Source organism: Amphiprion ocellaris, chromosome 16, assembly GCF_022539595.1.
Source record: "Amphiprion ocellaris isolate individual 3 ecotype Okinawa chromosome 16, ASM2253959v1, whole genome shotgun sequence".
NCBI lineage: Eukaryota > Metazoa > Chordata > Actinopteri > Pomacentridae > Amphiprion > Amphiprion ocellaris.
This window is the reverse complement of record NC_072781.1, coordinates 4,841,448-4,865,364: the sequence shown is the minus strand read 5'-3', so window position 1 is coordinate 4,865,364 and position 23,917 is coordinate 4,841,448. Positions and strand designations below refer to the sequence as shown.

The 23,917-nt window shown below is 37.7% G+C and overlaps 1 protein-coding gene across 1 annotated transcript; it reads right to left on the bottom strand.

Annotated features, from left to right (window-relative positions):
- Positions 1-12,369: 12,369 nt before the first annotated feature.
- il22ra2 (interleukin 22 receptor, alpha 2) lies at positions 12,370-21,075 on the bottom strand. Its single transcript, XM_035958614.2, has 8 exons — positions 20,920-21,075; positions 20,602-20,761; positions 20,313-20,431; positions 18,511-18,625; positions 17,194-17,378; positions 15,717-15,859; positions 14,788-14,945; positions 12,370-14,363 (listed from the first exon to the last, which is right to left on the bottom strand). Exons 3-7 carry the CDS (start codon positions 20,374-20,376, stop codon positions 14,796-14,798), a joined length of 657 nt encoding a protein of 218 aa, XP_035814507.1. The 5' UTR covers positions 20,377-20,431; positions 20,602-20,761; positions 20,920-21,075; the 3' UTR covers positions 12,370-14,363; positions 14,788-14,795.
- Between the last annotated feature and the right edge of the window lie 2,842 nt (positions 21,076-23,917).

Sequence of the window (23,917 nt, the reverse complement as noted above, 5' to 3'; positions counted from 1 at the left end):
CTTAAAAGCATCCAAGACACCAGCTACCCTTGAGCCCCTTCTGAAAGCCGTTCACACAATCGCAGTGTCAACAAGTGAGTGTGAGCGAGCTTTCAGTTCAATGAATGACACCCTCACTGACAAAAGGAACTCAATGGACATCAGAAGACTGTCAAATTTGATGTTCCTCAAGTGCAACGGACCCCCATTGCACCAGTTCAATGCCCAAACATATGTGAGGTCGTGGCTGGGAAAAGGAAGGCGTAGTGCATCATGTACAGCCTGTGAATCTCCAACTATGAGCCAAGCTGAGCCCAAAACCTGCTGGAGCCTATTCTAGATAAATTTTAAAGTCATTTGTTTTTGGATAATGTATCTATTGGTGGTGTTCTGTGATTTTTTTTTGTTTAATAATTTATATTGTTATCTTTTGCAGGCATTCAAGCTCTGCTCCTCCCCAACCTCACAATTCACCGCTACCTCACCCATCATAGGTCTCCTTCTCACCGAACAAGCACACGTGCACACAAGGTCCAAATATATTTTCAAGCGACAGAAGTCAGCTGCTGACACGGTTGGCATAATGGAAAAGTTTACTAAAGACTTTAATCGGGAGAAAACCTTTTGTCCTTCCTGATAGGCTGCTGTTGAAATACTCATAAAATACCCATGTTGTCCTGTAATTAAGCATTCAATTCAGAAAGTGTCCAGAGACGGTCAGTAACAAAGTCAATTTACTGAAGTACTGTACTAACACATCTTAGACATAGTTTTGGAGTGTCTATACTTTACTTGAGTAGTATTTTGGTGGAGAAGTTTTTACTTTTACTCCACGATATTTACAATTCAAATACTGTAATTTCCGCTCCACTACATTTCTAAAAAGGTAAAGAGTAGAGAATGCCCGCAATATCACTCCAATTTAACAGCTTTTGCTGAACACTACAGAAAATTAGAGTGTTGTGCAGATTTACTGTCAATACCAGAAACTTTTAACAGGAATGAAGAATAAGAATAAGAAAAGAAAGAATAAGATAAGAAAGTACTTAAAACAATTACATATTTTTACCTAATTTTCCCTCAAGTAAAATTTGGCATAACTACTTGTACCCACTTTTATTAGAGTGCATTTCACCTTTGTGTATGATTTTTGTCAAGTAATGAAATAATTTTTACCACCTCTGGAAGTGTCACATAATTTTGTCTTGGTTTACAACTGCTAGAGCCACATAATCACACAACTGTATAATATCAAAGATTTGGTAATATGGGCATTTGCTTTAAATAATTTTTTATGTTCTGAAAAAACAGACTTAAGAAGCAATCAGTTATTTTTAAAAGCTAATATTTAAAGTACATATTACTCAGCCAACAAGTAAAGGTTGTTTCAGATCAAAGTTCTACTCAAGTTATAAAATGCAGTTGAATGAGAATGAGTTCACAAAGAGTCCGCTGTAAATATAAACCACTGACCATCGTACTTTTGAAAAGATAGTGAAATGAAAAGCACTTTTTTCAGTAAAGGAAAAGAACCTTAAATTTGTATTTATTTTCAGTGTTATTTTTCAGAAGTGAATGTTCTTTGTTCCAAACAAAAAAATTTGAATGTAAGTTAAACTATTGGTGCATTTTATTTGTTGTCTTATTTTGTTCCTTTTGCACATTTGTTTGTGTTATATTTGTATTTATTTGATGGATATGTTCAGCACTTTGTTTTTTTTATTTCAAGAGCAGAAAAAATGCAGTTTTATTGACAGTTTGAAATTTTTTCACTTGCTGTTAACTTACAGTTTGTTAATAAAAAAGTGAAGGAAATTTAATTGTGTTTAAATTTATATTTAATGTCTTTGTTGGTTTACAAGTTCAACAAACATTGTTGTAACAGTAAAATAAGTTGCCACAACTTATTTGGCCACAATCGATTAGGTACAAGTATAGCGCAAGCTTTAGTACCGATTTTGTTTTTGTTTTTTTGTTTTGTTTTTTTAATGGTTGATATAGGAAAATAGAGTACCTGCACTTTTTTGGACCCACTTAAAGCACTGGGTGGAATGTTCCTTTAAGGTGGATGTGTGAGGACCTTGTAGGTGGAATACTTCCTGAAACCAACCTTTTAGGTCAACATTCAAAGATTTAAGGTGGAATATTCATTTAAACCAACCTAAATTTCTTGTTTTGATCATTATCAAGTGAGAAACCTCAATCCAGACTCCTCATAATGACGTTTGTGATTTATGCTGCTGTTATTTGTTTAGTCCAGACGAAATGACAGAAATCCACAACTGTAATTTTATTTCAGGACTCAGTTATTAAATGTCAAAACAATCCATGTGACTAAAAACTCAACAGCTTTACAAACTCTAAGATTAAACTCTCCACAAGGATCCAAAATAAGTTGGACTTCTACATGAGAGCTTTAATTATTCTTCATCTACTTCCTGAAAAGTTTGGTCAATAAAAAAGACAAAAACTAATATTTTCAGCTGAACTAAAGACAGACTTTGTGATTTTTCTGCTCACATGTTGTGTTGTTGTAAACTTCCTCTTTCAAATAAATATCCTCCTAACCTCCTGGAAACCAGCATTTGTCCTGTTTTTGTGTTGCTCCTCGGCGACCCCAGACAGCCGGGTCCTAATGTTCTTTGAGCAACACACCATACTATGACGTTTTTACAATGATGGTTCTACTATGGAACCAGTTTGACATGTTCAGGTGTTCTTTGTGTGAAAACTCAGAGATTTCAGGTATCAGAAGGTGGTTTTCAACTTTCTTTGTTAACTCTCTGCTTCAACTTTAAACTAAATTTCCTTGACTAAGCCAGCCCTCTGGACTTCCAGTAAGCTGTGTTCCTATTGGCTGTCCAGGTGGCTGCTTGGTGTTATCAGGAACACCTGAGCAGCTCAGTGTCTTCCTGCTTTATGTGGCTGCATACAAACATTTCCTCTGCTTCTCCACCACTGAACTGGGTTTGGCTCCGTTGCTTTAGTTTTTTGTTTAGGCGTTGGCTTGCAGCTTCCAGCAGTAAAATAGTCTTTAATGTATTTCTTGGTGTGTTTTAGGGCTTTGTACTGGATAGTTGTCTTGGTAAATGTGGTTCTTTAGCCACAGTAAGCACATGGTGGTAATGTGTGCAGTGATTAGTGGATTTGGTGCAGCTGAGTTGTGTCTTTATCTTGGCTGTAGTGAGTCTTTAGAGGTTTTTGGTCAGACTCATTCTGTATTCTTGTTTGTGAACCAGCGTTGGTTGTCCAGAAGGTAAGAGTTCCTGTCCTGATTCTCTGTTCTCAGAGGTTCTCTGGTAGGCTGCAGGAGACTTTAGTGTTTGGGTTGTGTTAGTTTGGTTTTGGTATGGTTTCATTTGGACGACTATCTTGAGGCCCCTCCATGTGGTTTAATGAGGTTTTCTGGAACAGTTCTACAAAGCAACCTGCAGCAGAAGAGACTTTGAGAGTTTTTAGGAAGTTCTGGAGACCAGACTTTAGAGCAGCAGAAACATTTATCAGCAGTTTGAGCAGGAAAAGGTGATCTTCAGAGTAGAAATGAGATGGAAACCTTCTTGACCCGTGTGGTGAGGTCCTGTACCAAGAGTTTGAGCAGGTTGTGAAGAGTCTGTAGTTCTTTGGTCTGAAAGCACAAGAAGAGTCGACTCATTAAAGGAGAAAACAGGAGATATTGTTGGTTCTTCTGTCGCTCTGCAGTTTCCAGTTTCCTTAGACTGAATATCAAGTTTATATTTTAAATGATTTCCCATGTGAACCCGAGAAGACTTCAATAAACTCCCTTCATCCCCTGAACACAACATATTTAATTACGATGTTAAATCTTTTTTTTAAAATGTTTTTTTGAGTTTTAATCAGAGTTGTAGCATAGTTTTTTTTTTTTCTCTTTGCTTGTTTAGCTTTGTCGTCTGTGTGAAAGTTGCTAAACAAATAAAGTTGAATTGATAAACTGGATAATTGACTAACTCATGATTGTGACAACAGAAGTATTTTCATTGTGATTTAAGGGTTCGTTTCATTTTTTAGGTTGGTGTTAAAATCTTGACAGAAAAAGAAGATTAAAGAAATAAACTACACTAAAAAAAAGCAATTAAATCAAAGGAAAAAACATTTAATACAATAAAACTTCCAAAAAAAATAAACATTAAATGCAATTAAATTATATTAAATGGACAACATGTTTAATTAGATAATTAAACAGAACATACAAAACATGTAATTATGAAACAACAAATTTTTAAACAAAAATATTAAACATTACAGAGGAAATATTTTAGATAATTAAACATTTAAAAAATACAATTAAACAAGAAGGATATTGAACATTTAAAAAAAAAAACACTTAATTAGATTATTAAACTTTTAAAAAGACAAAACATTTAATTAGAAAATTAAATGTTTAATTAGAAAATTAAATCTTAAAGACAATAAAACTTTAAATAGGAATTAAACAGAAAATACGATGAAGCATTTAAAAAGAAAATTAAACATTAAAAGGTGGTAAAACATTTAAAAAGAAAAACCTTAAAGATTTAATCGAAAAATTAAACATTGGGAAAGAAAAGGAAATTTTTCAAACAAGCCGATAAAAAGATTTGACAAAACAACAATTAAACATTAAAAAGACAAAACATTTCAAAAAAGAATTAAAGGTGAGAAAAGAGCAAAACTAAACATTTAAGAAGAATCAAACTAAAGACAAAACATTTGAAAAGACACCAGTTAGACTTTAGAAGATCAAATTAAACAGAAGAGACAATAAAACAATCACGAAGAGCAAAAACAGATAAAGGTCTAAAGTCGTTTTCTAGTCTGAAATGAAAACATCAAGTTGTTTCTTCAAACATTTCCTCTTTCTATGTTCTTGGTTTGATTGTGGATAGATTTACTAAGAACTCATTTCAGAAAACTGCTTTCCAGATAAAGTCTACTAGTAGTTGAAGGCATTGATCAAACTAATGTTACCTTCTGATCTCCACAAACTTTACTGTTCAGTGAAGAGAATCAAAGTTTGTTCAGGATTTCTAAAAAACCCACAGGTGAAGGTCTGAGAAGAACTCAGATGGATGGTCTAAATGTGAAATCAAGACTTATGGTCACAAGTTTTAAGGCTTCTGTTAATCAGAAAGTTCAAACTAACAGAGAAGTACTGCGAAACTTCTAAAATTTCAGTCCTCAGACTGTGGAAAGGTTCAAACCAACAGAGAACTACTCAAGAACTTTTAGATTTTCAGTCCTCAGACTGTCTGAAGGTTCAAACTAACAGAGAACTACTGTGGGACTTAGAAAATTTCAGCCCTCAGACTGTCTGAAGGTTCAAACTAACAGAGAACTACTCAGGAACTCAGAAGATATCAGTCCTTGGACTGTCTGAAAGTTCAATCTAACAGAGAACTACTGTGGGACTTAGAAAATTTCAGCCCTCAGACTGTGTGAAAGCTCAGGTCCTGAGGACTCGGGAGGTCTGGAGGCTTTGGAAAGTCTTGGAACTGAGGGTTCCACCCTCCAGAACAAAGGCTGAAGTCCAACCTCCTGAGAAAAACGGTCGATTCGAGACTCGAGTTAAAAAAAAACTCGAAAACGACAAAAAATAGATGATAAATGCGCAAAAAAAAGAAGAATTTGTATCTGAGCGAGTAGCTCAGGGGAAAAGAAGAGTGACTACCAACTGGAAGGTCGCAGGTTCAAGACCCGCCACCGGCAATTTTCTTTGTTTGTCTTTGTCAGAATGTTGAGAAAATTTAAGAAGTGTCTGGTCTTGAACCAGCGACCTGCAGCTCCATAGGCAAATCCTTAACTCACTGAGCTACAGATCAGATACAAAGACATAATTTCGTCGTCCCTTTGGCATCGTAGTTCCTCAAGTGACCACATGGGTGGAGCCAAGGCGGAGTCTGGGTGGAGTCAGGGCGGAGAGTAGGCGGGGACGTGGGTGGCGGCCTCCCCCCTCTACTCCCCCACCTCTCCCCACCGCCCACCACACCTTCCCCCGCCCGACGAGTTCTTCGAGTCTCCACGAGTTCTTCGAGTCGCCACGAGTTCTTCGAGTCTCCACGGGTTTTCCCGAGTTTCTGGAGTTTCCACCAGGTCGGAGGCAGAACAAGCTGTCATGAAGAGGTGTTGAAGTCGGCCAGGATGGACTGACTTTTTACAGCGACTAGAAGGAAGACGACTAGAAGAGCAGGTCTTTAACCACCATCCATAAAATCCATGGAGTCGCTCCAGAGAAATGAAGGGAGGTCAACTTTTATCAACCTCCATCCGGATGTTCAACTTGATATCTTTACTTTGACATTTTTAGCACCACAAACCTTTAGTATCACACTTTATCATTTATTAGGACTTTAATGGAATCCACCAGCAGATTTAGTTTTTGTTGAGAAACTTTATTCTTGTCGTCGTGGGACTGCAGTATTTAAAACTGTTCCTTCAATTTGACCTTATGTTTATTAGTTTTAGTGGAGAAAGTTATTTTAATTGTCAATTAGTCTCTTAAAAACCAAATAATAAACTGGATTAGTCAAGAGGTTTAAATTTCTTACTTTGTCATATTTTAAATATGACAGAAAATGGAAAAATAAAGCATCTTGAGACAGTTTGACCTGTAATTGGCGTTATATAAATAAAATTGAAAATTGAATTTAAATTGTATGTATCTTGTAATGTTGGAGTAATTCAGCCATATATGTTGGAAAACACATTTTCTTTGTCCATTAATCTGTTGTTTTCTCCAGTAATTCATTTCTTGTTTTGGTTTATAAAATGTCAAACCCAAATATATTCAGTTTACTGTCATAAAAACCACAAAGATTTACATTCATGATGCAGGAATCAGGCAGTTTTTCACTTTTTATCTTAGTTTAGTCAGAAAGATAGTTGATAATGTGTGAATTGTTGCAGATTGTGAGCCGTAAAAGGTTTTAATCTTTGGGGCCGAGTGTCAAAAAACATTTAGAAACCAACATCAACAAAACACTCAAAGATTTGAACATCATTAAAGGGAAATCCAACATTTGCAAGACAATGTCTAATTAAAGGACATTTATTTCCAACGTAAATGTGTGATATTCATCCTCTGGAGCTTTCTCTTCACATCGTCTTCCACCTGGACTGGTTTGGTCGGGAGCATGTGCAACAAACATTTGAAAAACTGCACTTTAACATCAATGAATGACACTGAAGTTTAATTTCTACATAAATTAGACTGAGTCTGGATGTGCTGCTCTGTCATTAACTCCTAAGTTTAGGGAAAGTTCAAACAAAAGAGGACAGTTCAGATCAGACTTGAGAATGAGCTTATTTTGAACAAACATCTCAGACTTTCTGAGCTTCAGCACCTCTAGCAAGATATTTTAACAACAAGCAACTCAAGAGATCCAGAAGCTGGAGAGAGTTAGCTTTAGCTGAGCCAAAGAACATGTGGGACGCTAACCTAGCAAACATTTCAGACTTCTCTCTGTGAATTCTGAGAAATAATTTCGTATTTAATGACAGAGCTACACATCTTAACTCAGTCTCATTAAAACAGACTCTAATTCAGTGTCATCCATCCATATTAAAGTGCAGTTACCCAAAATGTTTGTTGCATGAGCTCCAACAAAACCTGTCCAGGTAGAAGGCCACTTTGACAAACAGGAAGTGGAAGATTCCAAGCAGATTTATAGAAGGGGGAACCAGACTGTACTAAGTGTGGTCCAGTATAAAGGGGTGTTTTGTGGGTTTTTAAGGCTGATAATGATTATTAGTGAGACATTTGGAGTAGATATTCATTTGCAGTAAATGAAAGTATTCAAAATCTTGGAGTTAAACCTACAAGAACACAAACTCTAACAGAAAACTTTGCTGATATGTTTTTGTTTTGTTTACAGATGTTAAGTTAAAGGAGTTTTATTCGTGACGTATAACCAATCAAATCACTCCAGAAGACAGAGCGACCACAGGTAGATTAATGTTCAGAGCCAAAGTAGCACCATTTTTAAATGTATTTATTACTGTAAATCAGTAAAAAATAAAATATTGATAATCAGTAAATCAATCAGCCCACAATTACTACAATTCTACAATATATGTCTCTTTCCTTTGACTTGTTATTTGTACAATATACGATGTATATGATGGTGTTTTTTCATACCAGAGGCTATACTATGATGTTTTCTAAGAGACATACGATGCTACTCTGGTTGTTCTGGCTCTGGGCTGATGCACTCCTCCTTTGTTGTTTTCTGGATTGTACTCAGCTGCATGTCTTCGTCCATCCGGCCTCCGTTGACTCGTCCCGCCTGCCGTCTCTGGAGCTGAAGCTGGATTGGAACAGACCAAAGTACAGTCCAATCACGATGCCAGCTGCCTCTCAAAAGGCTCCTTCATCTGGTGGAACTTCTTCTGAGGGGAAGCTGAGCTGGCCCAGCAGAACTTTGGAGATGTGTTCCAGTGGTTGGTGGATGTGTGGGGAGATAGAGAGGGACCTTTGAATTGTTCAGAAAGGAAAACAGGGAACCCATTGGTAGTTTTAGTTTAGGGTGCTACTGTGGTGTGTTTTTGGGTTTTAAGAGGTGAACAGGAAGAGTTTTTTTTCGTATTGATTATCTTTTACTTTGTTCCTGGTTGGAATGCCCATCAATGTCAACGTGAAGTTTACTTTTAGTTTTGTTTATTTATTTTTATTTTACTAACACCCATTTGTTTTTAACCCCCTCACATGTTGTGTTGTTGTAAACTTACTCTTTCAAATAAATACTCGTCTAACCCTCTGGAAACCAGTGTTTGGACTGTTTTTGTGTTGCTCCTCACCTACTTCAGACAGCCGGGACATAACAACGTTTTGTGGACTAAAGGCTATACTATGACGTTTGTTAGAGCGACACGCTATACTATAGGCTTTTTTAATTGACATATTACTAAGGACTTTTTTTTTTTTTTTTTTTTTTTGTAAAGCAACATAATATAAGAATATGAACAGTTTTAAAAATGACTATACTTTTCCTTGTGCAATGAAATATTATTCTATGGCATTTTTTAGACAACATATTATACTCTGTTTTCTTGAATAACATACTATTTTGACAATATGACATTTTTTGAACCACATATCATACATGACAATTTTAGGCAACATCCTATCATTTTGTGCTTTTTGAACCACTTAATAATCTATGGGGGTTTTTTTCTTGCCGACATGCTGTACTATGAACTACAGGCCATACTATGTTATTCTTGAAAAGTATACTATGACGTTTTCTGAACTACATCCTATACTATGGCGTTATACACAGAGTGCTTGCTTTGGTTACATGTTGATTTATAATCTAGATTTTTTTCTGTTTTGTTTTTTTATGGGATTACCACAGACCTGACTGTGAACACTGTTGACACCCACCTCAGGGAGACGTTGCCTAAGATCTCAAGGCTGCTTGGTCGTGGTCTTTATGGTCCTGCTCCAGGACGCCTTCATCAACTACGTCTTCTTTTGAAGAGGCCCTCAGGTGCTGCAATCTCTGACCTTCAGGAGGAACTGCTACTTTCACTCTGTAACGAGACAGCAGTCATTTTAACGACCCAGCTCCTGGTGGCTTTGAGTGAAAATTTAACATCCATCAAAACGGAACTACAGACAGTTAAATCTGAGCTGTTGGTCAGTATTTCAAACATAAAGTCCAACCCGGCTGCCCTAAAGAACGTTGTGGGTGAAACGGAAACTTCACTCTCCACATCACCAACGACATCGTCACACTCCAAAGCAGAGCACCTGTCTGCTGAACTTTTAAAAGTGGACTATAAATGTGAAGAATGTGAGCAGCAGCAGCCTGTGAGCAGCGGAACAGATGTGATCAGAAAGAAGTCATTTTCTTTTTTCTTTTCTTTCTGGTTGACTTGATGCTGTCAGATGCAGATGTTGGAGCTGATTCTGATCTTTCAGGATAAAAAGCTGCTTTTCCTTCACCAGGGATGAGAATGACAAATGGAAAAAAACTCTGAAAATGTCTGCCTTCGGCAGACATTTTCAGAGTTTTTTTTTCATTTTTTTTTCCAGAGTTTTTTTCAGTTTTTTTTCAGTCTTTTTTTTCCAGAGTTTTTCTCCATAGATCTATACGTATCCACGCACCAGAAATGATCAAAACTCAACAATACCGTGTGCTTGCATATCTGCGAAATTTAACACGTGGAAGGAAACAATCAGATAAAACTGGCGCCAAATTGCTGCCGAAAATAGGCGGATGTTGTCATTAACATAGATAGCGAGTGATGTTTACAGATAGCAATGCCGATTTCCGTTCTCACAGCTGTATCTGATTTTGTAATGCGCGTTGCCGAAAGATGTCGGCGGCAGGATGGCCATCACAAGCCTCGGCTCGCGACACGTCGGCCGGCCGGCCGCTTGCCTACCCCTACCCCCTACAATTTTCTCAGCGGATTTACACGATTCACAAAAATTATACTTTCGGCGGAAAAAAACTCGGAATTCCGCGGATCCGCGGAAAATTCTCATCCCTGCTTCACAGACTTTCCAAGAAATTATTCTCTCAGGTTTCTCTGCTATTTATAATGTTATTATCTGTGATTATTTCATTATTGTAAAATAAAGTTTGAGGCATAAAGACTCATTTAGGTATTGTATTCCTGAAATCTTTGACGTAGCAGAACTAAACTTCCATTTTCCTTCTTGTTCTTCTGATACTAGAACTAAACGTGTCTTCAACATGGATCATCTGGTTTTAATGAATCAGCAGCAACATCACAACAACAAATGAGACAATTTTCAACAAATTAATGAAACTGATGTCATTTAAAACTATCAGTCTGTTTTAGTGTCAAATTAAAGCTGATTACTGACAACTAGAACATTAACGTTACTGTTTTAATCACATTTAAGTTTCCTGAACGTTACATTAACGTCAACCACCCACAGTTTTACGAACTTAGTGAACCACATTACAGGAACACAACACACTTCAGCTGCTGACAGGAAACAACACAAACATCGTTAGCTTGATGCTACATTCAGCTGCTAATCAGGACTGGTCAGCTAGCTCGGTTAGCATCGCTAATTCACATTAAAGCTAAAATTCACTGGATACTAACTCTATTATTAACATGTGAATCAGTCATTAAACAACGTTAGCGACTAGAGAGTAGATTTACTGTTTTCTCCTGTTTAATTTCAGAGACTCAGCAGATATTCAGGACTACTGACAACACAGAACCTTAACCTTACTGTTTTAATCACATTTAGGTTTTCTAAATGTTACATTAATGTGAACCGGCGTCTCCACTGACAGTTTTATTAACTAAATGCACATTACAGTAAGACAACACACTTAGACTGTTTACATGAAACTCAACATAAACATCGTTAGCTTAATGCTACGTTAGCTTTAATCATACTACGACTGAGCAGCTAGCTCGGTTAGCATCGCTAACATTAGAACTAATATTTACTAACTTTCTTCTCTGGTCAACACACACATAAATAAACTCCACCAACATCTGGAGTGCATGGCACACATTACATCTGACACTAAAGCTGCATATAAAGTGCAGTAAAACCGGAACCGTTAAGAAAATAAACACTTACCAAACAATCAGAGTCCTTTCAATGTCTGCTGGTAGAATCAGCTGAAGGCAGAAAACTGGTTAAAACAAGCCAACGGGCAGAAAAACTATCTGGAAAAGGTTCTGCTGCTCCACCGATAAATAAACCAACAGTTATTATATCAGAATTAATCCAAACGTGGAGAGCAGAGTCTCTGCTGCCTCCTCCATTGGACCTGTCAATCATTCCAGACCAGACTGTCAAATAGCCCCGCCCCCTGGCTTCGCAAAACTTTCACGCTCTATAAAAAAAATCAATATTGATTTATTTTAAGATCAGCCACCTGATCTCTCATTTTGACGATGAAAACTAACGAAAAAAAAAACAGTCTATGCACCGTACTCTGTTTGGCTCCACACTTGCTGATGACCACTTCCGGTCTCAGAAAATGAAAAAACGGACCTTTTTCCGTTTCTGTCTCTTACTCATTTTACTTTTTTGTTATTCTAAATATAAAATTAAAATCAAAGCATTTTTCAAATTTCGTATATCCATTTTTGATCATGAAAAGGAAAAACGCCTTGTATTTCAGTTTTTGTATTTTAAAACGAAAATCAAATAACCACTCCTTTTTTGTTTTTCAATACCAGTTTCAGAACGGAAAATCCAATTGCCAAAATATACACGGACCGGTAACTTAGTTGAAAGTGATTTTTCGGACACAGATACAATTTGTTGTTTTCCACATAAAATTTGATGAGCTTCACCTTTTAGAAGACGAATGTAGAACAGCAGCAACTTCAGTGTCTGGATTTAAAGTTTCACCGACAAAAGATTAAATCAAACCTATGAGGCATAAATCGTTGTAAACCGTGTCTGTGGCTTTTATTTGTAACGTGGCATAAAACACAACACACATTTGGCTCAATACATCTCAGAATTCTGGCAGTTTTTCACTTTTTAAGAAGAAAGAAAGTAAGAAGAAACGTTTATAGATCCTCTCTGGTGGTTCAGATACAGATCAGACTGAGGGTTAACTTAGTGTTGAAAAAGTTATTAATATTATTATTATAATGTTTGTACTAAATCTGAATATGTTTCCAGAGGTATCAAGAGGTTTTACAGGAATAGGAACTAAATAAAGAGCACAAATTCCAAAAAAGAGCCAGTAGTAGCTTTTTTTTTTTTAAGATGGCTAATCTAAATTTGATTAAAAGGAAAATCTTCATTGTTGGTAAATGGCACCCATGACTGACATCTTGTAGCTGTTAATGTCAATATTTTTTATAAAAATATGGCAAGAAACACTAAAAATTACACTTCATCGGAGGAATGTGCTGTGCTGCATGAAAACATAAAAACAAAGCAAAATAAAAATGACAAAAGAAGAAAAAAAAATCCATACTCAGGCTAAACTAAGTCCAGCTTTGAACTACATTTCCCAGGATGCATCAGGTTAGTGCAGGGGTGTCAAACTGCGGCCGCAGGCCAAAAGCGGCCGCCAGAGGGTCCAGTCTGGCCCTCAAAGGGTAAAAATTACAGAGAAGACATTAACAGGTTGTAAATTTGTAAAACTACAAATTTAAAACAATTATAGTAATCATGACAAGTTTTTTTGATCATAAAGTAAAATACTAGATTGATTGTTCTTTGTTTTGTCATTTTGTGTCTCGTTTTTATAATATTCCGTCTTGTTTTTGTTGCTTTTTGTCGTTTTTTGTCTGACTTTTATCATTTGTCTCATGTTTTTGTCATTCTGTTTCTTTTTTGTCTTGCTTTTGTTTTTCTCATTTTTGTCATTTTGTGTTTTGTTTCATTTGTTGTTTTGCGTCTTTTTTGTGTTTTGTTTCTCACGTTTGTCATTTTGTGTGTTTGTCCATATTTTTTGCTGCCTTGTAAATTTTTTGTCAAATTTTTTCTTTATTTTTTTGTTTTGTTTCATGTCGTTTGTCTCAATTTTTGTCGTTTTGTTTCATGGTTGTGTCATTTTTTCTCTCCTTTGTCCATTTTTTAGTTGTTTTGTAACTTTGTCTAATTTTTTGTTTATTTTTTGTTTTGTTTCATGTCATTTGTCTCATTTTTTGTCATTTTGTTTGTCGATTTTGTAATTTTTTTGTCTTGTTTGTCCATTTTTTGTCATTTTGTAACTTTTTTGTCTCATTCTTTCTCTTTTGTTTTGTTTGATTTCCTTTGTCTAATTTTTTGTCATTTTGTTTCACACTTTTGTCATTTTTTGTCTCCTTTGTCCATTTTTTTTGTCGCTTTGTAACTTTTTTGTCTGTTTTTTTGTTTTGTTTCATGTCGTTTGTCTCGTTTTTTGTCGTTTTGTTTCACACTTTTGTCATTTTTTGTCTCGTTTATCCATTTTTTGTCGCTTTGTAACTTTTTTGTCTAATTTTTTTGTCTCTTTTTGTTTTGTTTGGTGTCGTTTCTCATTTTTTGTCATTTTGTTTCTCGCTTTTGTCATTGTTTGTCTCATTTGTCCATTTTTTGTCACTTTGTAAATTTTTGGTCTAATTTTTTGTTTATTCTTTTATTTTGTTTGGTGTCCTTTGTCTCATTTTTTGTTGTTTTGTTTCTCGCTTTTGTCGTTGCGTCTCATTTTTGTAATATTTTGTCTTGTTTTTGTTGTTTTTTTTTTAAATTGGGCTGAATGCGACCCCTGAACTAAGATGACTTTGACACCTCTGGGTTAGCGGCTCTTGAGTTTGGATTATTTTATTCTATGAGCAAAATGTTTAAAATGCTCTTCTTGAGTCAAACACCTGCACAGATGTTGAATGCGCTGAACAGTAACATGCATTTGAGGCTGCAGCTCGAGGTAGCGACGGATGAATCCACTCATTCAGTGTTTCTGTAGAGTGGAGGAAGAAGAGCAGAAAGACAGTTAGATTCTGAGCCTCCTGCACATCCGTCCTACATCTAAAAATAGTGAGAAGGGTGGGGTGAGCAGAGGTAATTATAGTCTTTGTGGAGAAACTCTCCTGCTAAGATTTCTCCTGCAGGAGTTTCATTTTCCCTCCCTCTTTCTGTCTCGTGGCTTCGGGCGATTGTTACGTGACAGCTGATACTTGACTTCTCATTTTGTAATCTTTTGTTGCCATCCAAGCCGTCTGTGTGCCGCTCAGACAGTCGCACAGAACAGACGCTTGTAACACATTCTCACGGATATACCGGCTTTTTTTTGCTGTAAACTTTTCACTCAGACTGAATGATGAAAGATGAGTGTCTGCGCTGGTGTTCTGTAGCTTGAAACAGGTGGGATTTTCTGCTCGTACCTGAGCGATCAGAGCGTAGTGACGCATTTCTCCGAGCTCCTGGCGCTGCTCTTGGCCTGCAGGGGGATGACGGTCTGAGCCTGGAGGCAGTATTTAGAGTTGTGGTCAAGGTTTTTCAGAGTCAGCTTGTTGGAGCAGCAGTTTATCTGAAAAACCTCCTGAAGAAAACAGAGGAAGACAGTGAGGCCCTGCTGATCACCACACTCAGGAAATGTGTGCACAGAACTGGGCCATAAAGGAGAATCATGCTGAAGAACATATAAATAGTTTTGTTCTTCTTTTTCGTTGTTCTCGTTTTGGTTCATTCTTCCTCCTCTTCTTCTTCCTTTTCTATTTCGTAACAGTAACTATGTCCAGACACCAGAAAAAATCCTTTAAATGATGAAACAGTCGACTGATTAGTCAATGGTGGTATTTTCTGGAGCGAAACCACCAGTTATGTTCTCATTCCAGCTTCTCTAAAGTGTGCACGTTTGATGAAAGTGTCCTGGTGCTGTAGTCTGATGCAAACCATTAGAAAAATAGGGGTGTTCCTTTGATTACCTATCCATTCTGATTATATGTTGATTTTGAGCTAGCTTGTAGGACAATGTGACATCGTACCAGCCTGCTTTGAATGGACTAAAATACTCTCTGCAACATGCATCAACTCAGCATAATTTTGCATGTAACTAGATTAAAATTCAAACATTTTGCCATTTTTGTTGCACTACTTGTTCATATATTCAGGTTGTAGTGCAGCAGGATGCAGGTTAATATATTCCTGAGGCTTGTGAGAACTAATAATTATACTAAAATAAGAGTAATAACTTTTAGGAATATGGAAGATCAAAAACTCATAGCTGGTGTGAGAAGAAATCGTCTTAGAATTAAAATAAAGCCCAAACATTGTGATCATGGAGGCCTGTTGTGTGTTTGTGTGTGTGTACCTCCTTTCCATTGGTGTTTGTGACGTAGATCTTGTAGTGCAGGTTGCTGTGCAGCTTCCGGACCAGCGTTCGTGGTGACTTCACTCGGACCACAATGCTTTGCTCCGTGAGGTTCAGCTTCAGTGCAGGAGGGCTGATTTTAGCTGCAGAGAGACACAAGAAGTTTAATATATTCATAAAATGATGAACATAAAGTTATGAGGTCGTGTTTCATCAAAGAAAATAAAGAGAGCAACCACATATTGTTGTTTTTAACCAAAAAAAAGGGGAAGATTTTTTTTGTTTTGTAAAACCTGACTTCACCTACTTTTTATGTGACATTTCCGTATATAGAGCTTTATTTCTATCTACTACACACCAACTCTGTAAATGAATCTGGAGTGAAGCAAGGAAATTCCTCTCCCGGCTGTGAATAAAGAACTAGTTAAAATGAAATTTAAATATCCTTTTATTGGTATTATTTTTTCATTGATGTCTCTTGTAATTGTGGGAAATTTTTTTAATCAACACAATTTTTTACATAAATATTATTATGCATGGAACGTGCGTCCCACAACATGTTAGCATAACCCGTTAATTACGTTTTTGTCTTTTGTGCTTTGTTTTTAGTGTTTTGTATTTTGTTTTTGTTGTTTTTTTGTCTTGTTTTTGTCATGTTTTGTCTTTTTTTGTCACTTTCTGTCTTGTTTTTGTCGTTTTTGTGTCTTGCTTTTGTCATTTTCTGTCTCATTTCTGTTGTTTTTTATCTTGTTTTTGTCATGTTGTGTCTTTCTTTTGTTGTTTTCTGTCTTGTTTTTTTCGTTTTTTGTCTTGTTTTTGTTGTTTTTGTCTTGTTTTTGTCATTTTGTGTCTTGTTATTGTCGTTTTGTGTCTTGATTTGTCATTTCTTGTCTTGTTCTTGTCATTTTATGTCTTCTTTTTGTCGTTTACATCATTTAACAGTTTTCCTAAAGCATGGGTAGAGCAAAGCTATGTCCTCTCTTCTATTTTTCATATTTTCAGAACATTGTCAGCCTTGACTGAACGTCTCACTCTACCTCATATTATCAGGATAAGACTCATTCTTTTTTTTTTATTCTTTTATTGATTATTTTTATTCTTTTTTTTTTTAGTAACAGCTAGCTAAATATCTAGCTTCTACTGCTGAGAAAAAGCTAACATTAGCATGGATTAGCAACCCTGTTACTGTGATTAGAGTAGGGTTAGCAAACAACAAATAAAACATGGACTAAAAATGCGACCATTGATGTGTGAGCTGAGCCAATCAAGCCTTTGATAGTTTATTACCTATTATTGATGAATATGGAGCAGAAAACTGTAAAAGAGAAGGTTTGTTTTTCAAATATTTTGAAGCCCAAACATCCTCCAATTCTAGAATGACCCTTTTCTCAGTGCCTGTTTTAGGTTTTTGAATGTTTCTTTGTGTTTGAGGATGCAGATGATGATGATGATGAGGAGGAGTTGTTTAAACACTCACTGTCCCATCGGGGGCTGAATCTGGGTGATAGAGTCCATCCTGATTTGCTGCTGGAGGCCACAGAGGAGGCTCGTACCCGGGCGTAGTACCACTCTCTGGGCTCAGAGGTCACAGCGCTGAGGTCACAGTGGAGCTTCTGGACACCCTGACAGCCGTCCACGTCCAGCCAGTCGGCCTCGCCGTATCTGAGGATGGACACACGACATAATGCCAAGTCAAGACATCAGCAGATGAGTGGCCTAGTGGCACGTCTGACTCACAGTGAGTGATAGCTGGGGAGCAGGGAGCACTAAACAGACTGGTCAGGAGGGCCGGTTCTGTCCTGGACTGTTCCCTGGACTCCATAGAGGAGGTGGGTGAGAGGAGGATGTTGGCAAAGCTCACATCCATCATGGACAATCCCTCTCACCCACTGCATGACACTGTGGGGTCTTTAAGCAGCTCCTTCAGCAGCAGACTGAGACATCCACCCTGCAAGAAAGAGCGCTATCGCAGGTCCTTCATCCCATCTGCTATAAGACTTTACAACATCAGCATCACTGGCTGATGTTAACATAAACTGGACTATATCATTACCACCCCAAACCATAAAATTTGCACAGACATTCTTGCACTGCACATCTTTGCACTTTTAAACTTTATTTTTTTTCTTTTAAGCCACTTTATCCTCATCTCTCACCCTTGTATATATTGTAAATATTGTTACTACTGTTCTATTGTTGTTTTGTTCATATCACTACGTCTACTGTTGCATGGGCTGCTGTGACAATGTAAATTTCCCCTGGCGTGGGGAGAAATAAAGGACTTATCTTATCTTATCTTATCTTATCTTATCTTATCTTATCTTATCTTATCGAAGAAGGTGAAATTAGCAAAACTCAACTTAATGTAGAAGCTGAGCATTTAAAATGATCTTTTATGGAAATAAAAGAAGAAGTATTATTATTTTTATCATTGTGTCCTCTTTATTTTAGATGTTGTTTTTGTTTGTTTTTAGTTTTATGCCAGTTACTTTTCAGGTTGCATTTTTTACACAAACTATTCTGATCTTATGAAAAAATAAAGTGGTTTAAGTCAGCTTCAGTTCAACCTGCTGAAACTGTAAATACTTCTTATATTTCTAAATACTAATAGAGTGAAGTAATGACAGGGAGACTCCTGCTGCCTTATGGATACTTTTACTGTGATTCTTCAAGTATATGTTGCAGATGATAGTTTTATAATGATGCTAAAGTAACTATAGAATATTGCTGCTTTTACTCATGTAAAATGTGAATATTTCCTGCATGGCTGTGTTGTTAAATGTACTGCACTCACATCTTCCACTGGACGTCGTACTGCAGTGACGAGCTGCTGGGAGCTGGAGTCCAGTGCAGGATGTTTCTGTAGTCCGTCGAGTTGAACTTTACCTGGGCAGGCGGAGCGAGCGTCACTGGAACAGAGGAAAGCATTCATTAGATACCGCAGGAGTTTATGAGGAAAATAATAATAGTGTTTATTATACAGAAGCTTCTTAGTAAAGATAATGAGGGTAGTAAAACACAGGAAATGAGAGATGGAGTCGAGCATGGACAAGATGGACGAAGCCTCTGGGTCTGAAAAGTGAAGCCAAATGTGTTAAAGTGCCTTAAACCTGCCTCCTTTCTAACAGCCAGCAGGGGGCGACTCCTCTGGTTACAAGTCAGACAGTTTAGACGTCTGTAAGAAAAAGACTCTACTTCTCACTTGATTTGCTTCGTCAATAAGCATTTTCTTGATGAATTTATGGTCTCAATGGCTAGTTTCATGTCTCCATCAATACAACGTGATGCTAGTTTTATTCATCGTGGTCCTATTTAGAAGAAAATAGACCAGGACTTTGTACTTTTAAACAGCTGTGAACTTGTTTTTGGGTGTTTTTCGTCTTAAAACTTGAATCCTTTCACAGTATGTTTGAAATTTAACAAAGTTTCAAACATTTTAGTCGCATAAAAATGTCTTGCCCATTGTCTGGCTGTACTAAAAGACACAACACGGAGGCGGCTGTTCAGTTTTTTCCATAAATACATTTTGTTTTCAGCCTGCTTTTAGTTATCCAAGATGAGCGTCTCATTCAATTCAGCTAAATCCTACCAAAACTTTGGTAAATTTAACCAAAAAGACAAACTCTGGCCCAAATGTGGTCACTTCTGACTCCAAAAAAACTAAGATGGAAACACTTCAAAAGTCCACAAAATATTAGGTGATGCCACAATGTTTATCTTTTTCCAGTAAATACATTTTGTTTTAAGCCTGCTTTTAGCTGTCCAAGATGAGATGGAGTTGAGGACATAAAAAAGAAAGAATAGAGAAGGACCTGCACCTTATAAAGGTAAAAACTCAATATTCAGAGTGACAGAAGTAGTTTCTTGAGTCTTTGACAGATTTTGGAAGGATTTTGTCGACAATAACTCATGAATGAAGATGCCTCTGAACTTTCTGAATGAATTAATGGTGCTCCATGCCCTTTTACACATTACAGTTAAATAATCGATCAAATAGAGGAAGACTAACACAGTTTTCACCACACTAAAATTCAACTAGAGCTCTTTTTCATGAAACAGATTCTAAATCTGGTTTCAGTGATGGTCCAAAGACCTAAACTGATTTTCCTCACAAAGGTTTATCGGAGATTGAGTCAGAAAAAGGACAACACCAGATGATTTCAGAGGAGTAAACACATTTCTCTTTGATTCTTTACTCTTGATTCTCACTGAAAAAAGTCAATCTTACCTTGAAAATCTAATCAATCACTGACATTTTCACAGTAATCACATAGAAAAAAAGAATTGAGAGTTTCTTGTAAAATTATCTCCCTTTATGATCTAAAATTGAGCTCTAATGTGATTTTTGAGCTATACAAAGAGCCCAAGATAGAATCCTGGACTGCTGCATAGCACAAAAATGTGGCAAAGTTCTGTTAGTGGTCTGTTTGTTTTTCTTAGAGACTCCATCAGCTCACAGCTACACTTTGTCATTTTGTTCCAGCGTTTTAAACTCAACCTCATGGTTTTCAGACGCACCAAACTGGGAAGGACGAATCAGAGAAAAGCCCTACTCCACACATCTTAGAGCGTAAATTAAGGTATTTAAGAGTTTACCTTGTGCTTTGACGCAGACGCTCAGGTTTCCCAGCAGCACGACTCCGAGCAGCAGGCGACTCATGATGCTGTCTCTGGACTCACAGCTGGACTGATGCTGCCGGCGGCGACGGCTCCACCTTTAACACACACACACTTCCTCCTTTCAAATTCCACGAACCATTTACGACTGACAGAACAAGAGTACTGTCTCCATCCTTTTTTTGTTGTTTTTCTCTCGGAACAAAAGCACATTTAGTCACAATTTGCACATTAGGTTTCATTACACAACAGCGACGGATCACCTTACCAATGTTCCAGCTTCTGATATTATCCGCCTGTTTACAGCTTAGTAAACATGAACCCAACGTGTGACGCTGTGCTTCCTGACGGTCCAGAAACAAAGACCCCACCTCCACGTGTCCTGGAATCAGGCTCAGCTTTATCTAATGGAGGTGGCCGGAGTGTTCCTGACACAAACAAATAAAACCAACTCCAGTAAAGTCACATTATCTTCAACAGGACCTGCACTTTTCTTGTCATTATGTGTTGGTAATGCTAATATGACAAGTTAAATGTTGAGAAAACAACAAAAATAATAATGTAAATAATAAATATTATTATTAACTGAAAATTGGATTCATCCCTGAAGAGAACCTTAGTCCAATCATCAACAGTCCAATCCTTGTGATCCCAGCAAAGAGTAACCAGCTTTCCTCTGCCTTTCCTTGATGAAGGGCTTCTTCCTGCCCTGTGTGACTTCAGACCAGCTTCAGGAAGTCGGTTTACAACTGTTCAAATAGGACATAAATATTATGGAATCAACTGCATTTTTTTTTTTTGTTTTTTTTTGTTTTCATTGTATTCTTCAGGTAATATACCTTTAGTGTTACCAGGCATTAAAATGAACAAGAAAACAAGGGTGGTCTAATCATTTTTTTCCATGACTGTCTGTGGTTTTCTTAATTTTAAATCTATTAATACATTCTTCAGTTGTACAACCGTGAGTTCAGGAGGACGTATTCATCTCAGCAGGTTTCAGTTTGTTCCGTTTTGGTTCAACATTTTAACACACTGCCCTACTTTTGGTTGACACAATTACAAGTATTAAATTACAAGAAGTCTGCTGGAAATGTGTCAGAAAAGTTCTTCTCAGTGGCAGGAGAGAAGGGAAGAGGGGTGGCATTTGATCTACTTCATGTTTTCATTTTGAGGTAATTATCGATTGTATCCTCACTGGGAATTACAGTAGCAAGGCAGACAATATGCCACATTAAAAACAGACCTCCTTAGTTATCTTACTGGTTTTCTTACTGTGTGCTCACAGATTGGACTTGTCATGACTGTTTTGATGTGAAATCACAGTTAAAATTTCAAACTTTCATCTTTAATAGTTAGTCTATTACCTCAAACATCACCTCAAAATTCAGTAAATGAAAAATTATGCTGAAAATGATTCAACTCGGAAAGCATCTGATGTCAATCTGAAATGTCAGCAATTTCTGATATCCGTGGGCTACGATTAAGAAACGTTCCCAACAAATCAGAGAATTTGAGATTGAATTATGTCCTCACATACTGTCTCCCCTTCATCCTCACCCTGACTGGTCGAGGCAGACGGCTGCCCTTCCTGAGTCTGGATCTGCCAGAACTTTCTTTCTGGTAAAATAAAGTTTGCTTGGATAAAGACAATCATTGGATGTGTTGGGTTTCTTTCAGTACTATTACCAGGTTTAGACTTTGGCGGTACAAATAAAACAGAATTGAATTTGGCCAATAAAACAAATTCTGATTGAAAAAGATCAATCGATTAATTGATTAGACTTTTTAAGAACTGATTCTAAGGGTTTTTACTTTAAACTTTCTTCAGGATTGTGGACAGAACAAAATGAGGATATCGTCTTGATGTATGGGGAACACAGAATGACATTTTCCACCATTTTTGGACATTTTATAGACCAAACCGACTGGAAATTGAGAAAATAATCTACAGATGACTCGACAGTGACAAGAATGGTTAGCTCCTTATTTGTGAATTACAGCATTGAATGAACAGAAAAATTAAGTCGAACTTCAACCACCAAATTCTATTCAGTTCATTCTCAAGTCCATTTGGACATTTACACCACATGTAATGAAACTGCTTCCAGATGTTGCTGATTTCTCACATTCACTGGATGGAACTGATGGAAGGTCACAACCATCTTGACCTTTTCAAGTCCAAAGGAACGTGTGCTTAGTTGGTTCAAACCTCGCACCTCCTAAGAACCTGTTTGCTTTTCTATTGGCAAGCAGCCAAGTTAGACCCCCATCATTGGGTCAGAGTTCAGAGCCTCAGCTGGAGTCACAGAATGGAGCAGGTCTCAATGGGGACTCACTTTTGGCCGACCACTGCTGCGTCCCAGCTTTCTTTTCTGGTCCATCTAGTCCTTTTTGAATTTCGTAAGTTTATTGAGGACTTAGTCGAGGCTTGTCCCCGGCTGCAGCCATCTCCCACTGGATCTTTTCCAACACCGGCTTGGTCTGAAAGGCTCTCTAACTTCGAACCACAGTATCAGGCCATATTTATCAATCAATCAAACTTTATTTGTATAGCACTTTTTATACAATAAAATTGCACCACAAAGTGCTTTACAACATTAAAAACATTGAATTAAAAACAAGAAAACCTTTCCCTCCCACCCTGGGTATGTACATATATACAAGCAGCTACACACACACACACACACACACACACACACACACACACACACACACACACACACACACACACACACAGACACACACACACACACACACACACACACACACACACACAGACACACACACACACACACACACACACACACAGACACACACACAGACACACACACACACACACACAGACACACACACACACACACAGACACACACACAGACACAGACACACACACAGACACACACACAGACACACACACACACACACACACAGACACACACACACACACACACACACACACACACACACACACACACACACACACACACACACACACACACACACAGACACACACACAGACACAGACACACACACAGACACACACACACACACACACACACAGACACAGACACACACACACACACACACACACACACACACACACACACACACACACACACACACACACACACACACACACACACACACACACCACTGACTGTAGGGAGACATGGCATGGCACTGAGGATCATGGAAAACGTCTCCATTGGGGTCGTCCAAACTGGGCAGAGCCACTGGGCAGAGCCGCAGGCCATGACCGCCCCCCGCCCCCCCCCCCCCCCCCCCGACCCCGACAGACGGAGGGACCCCTACACTGAGGTGGGGAGCCCCCCAACCAGTCGGGCCGAAGGGACCCATGGACAGCACCCCCAGCAGCAGACCGGTTTGAAAACACCAACACTAAACACTACTACTACTACTACTTGCTTGGCTGTTTAAAAACGGCAGTTCTGTGTTTCCGCCGTTGATCATTGGTCACCGTAACCCCGCCCCCAGCCCCTGATGTCAATGATTCTTAGCTCTGGCCCTGCAAAGAGTTGGTGCCTGATAAGCACCAGTTTTTGGAACCTGGAGCCGGTGCTTCGGT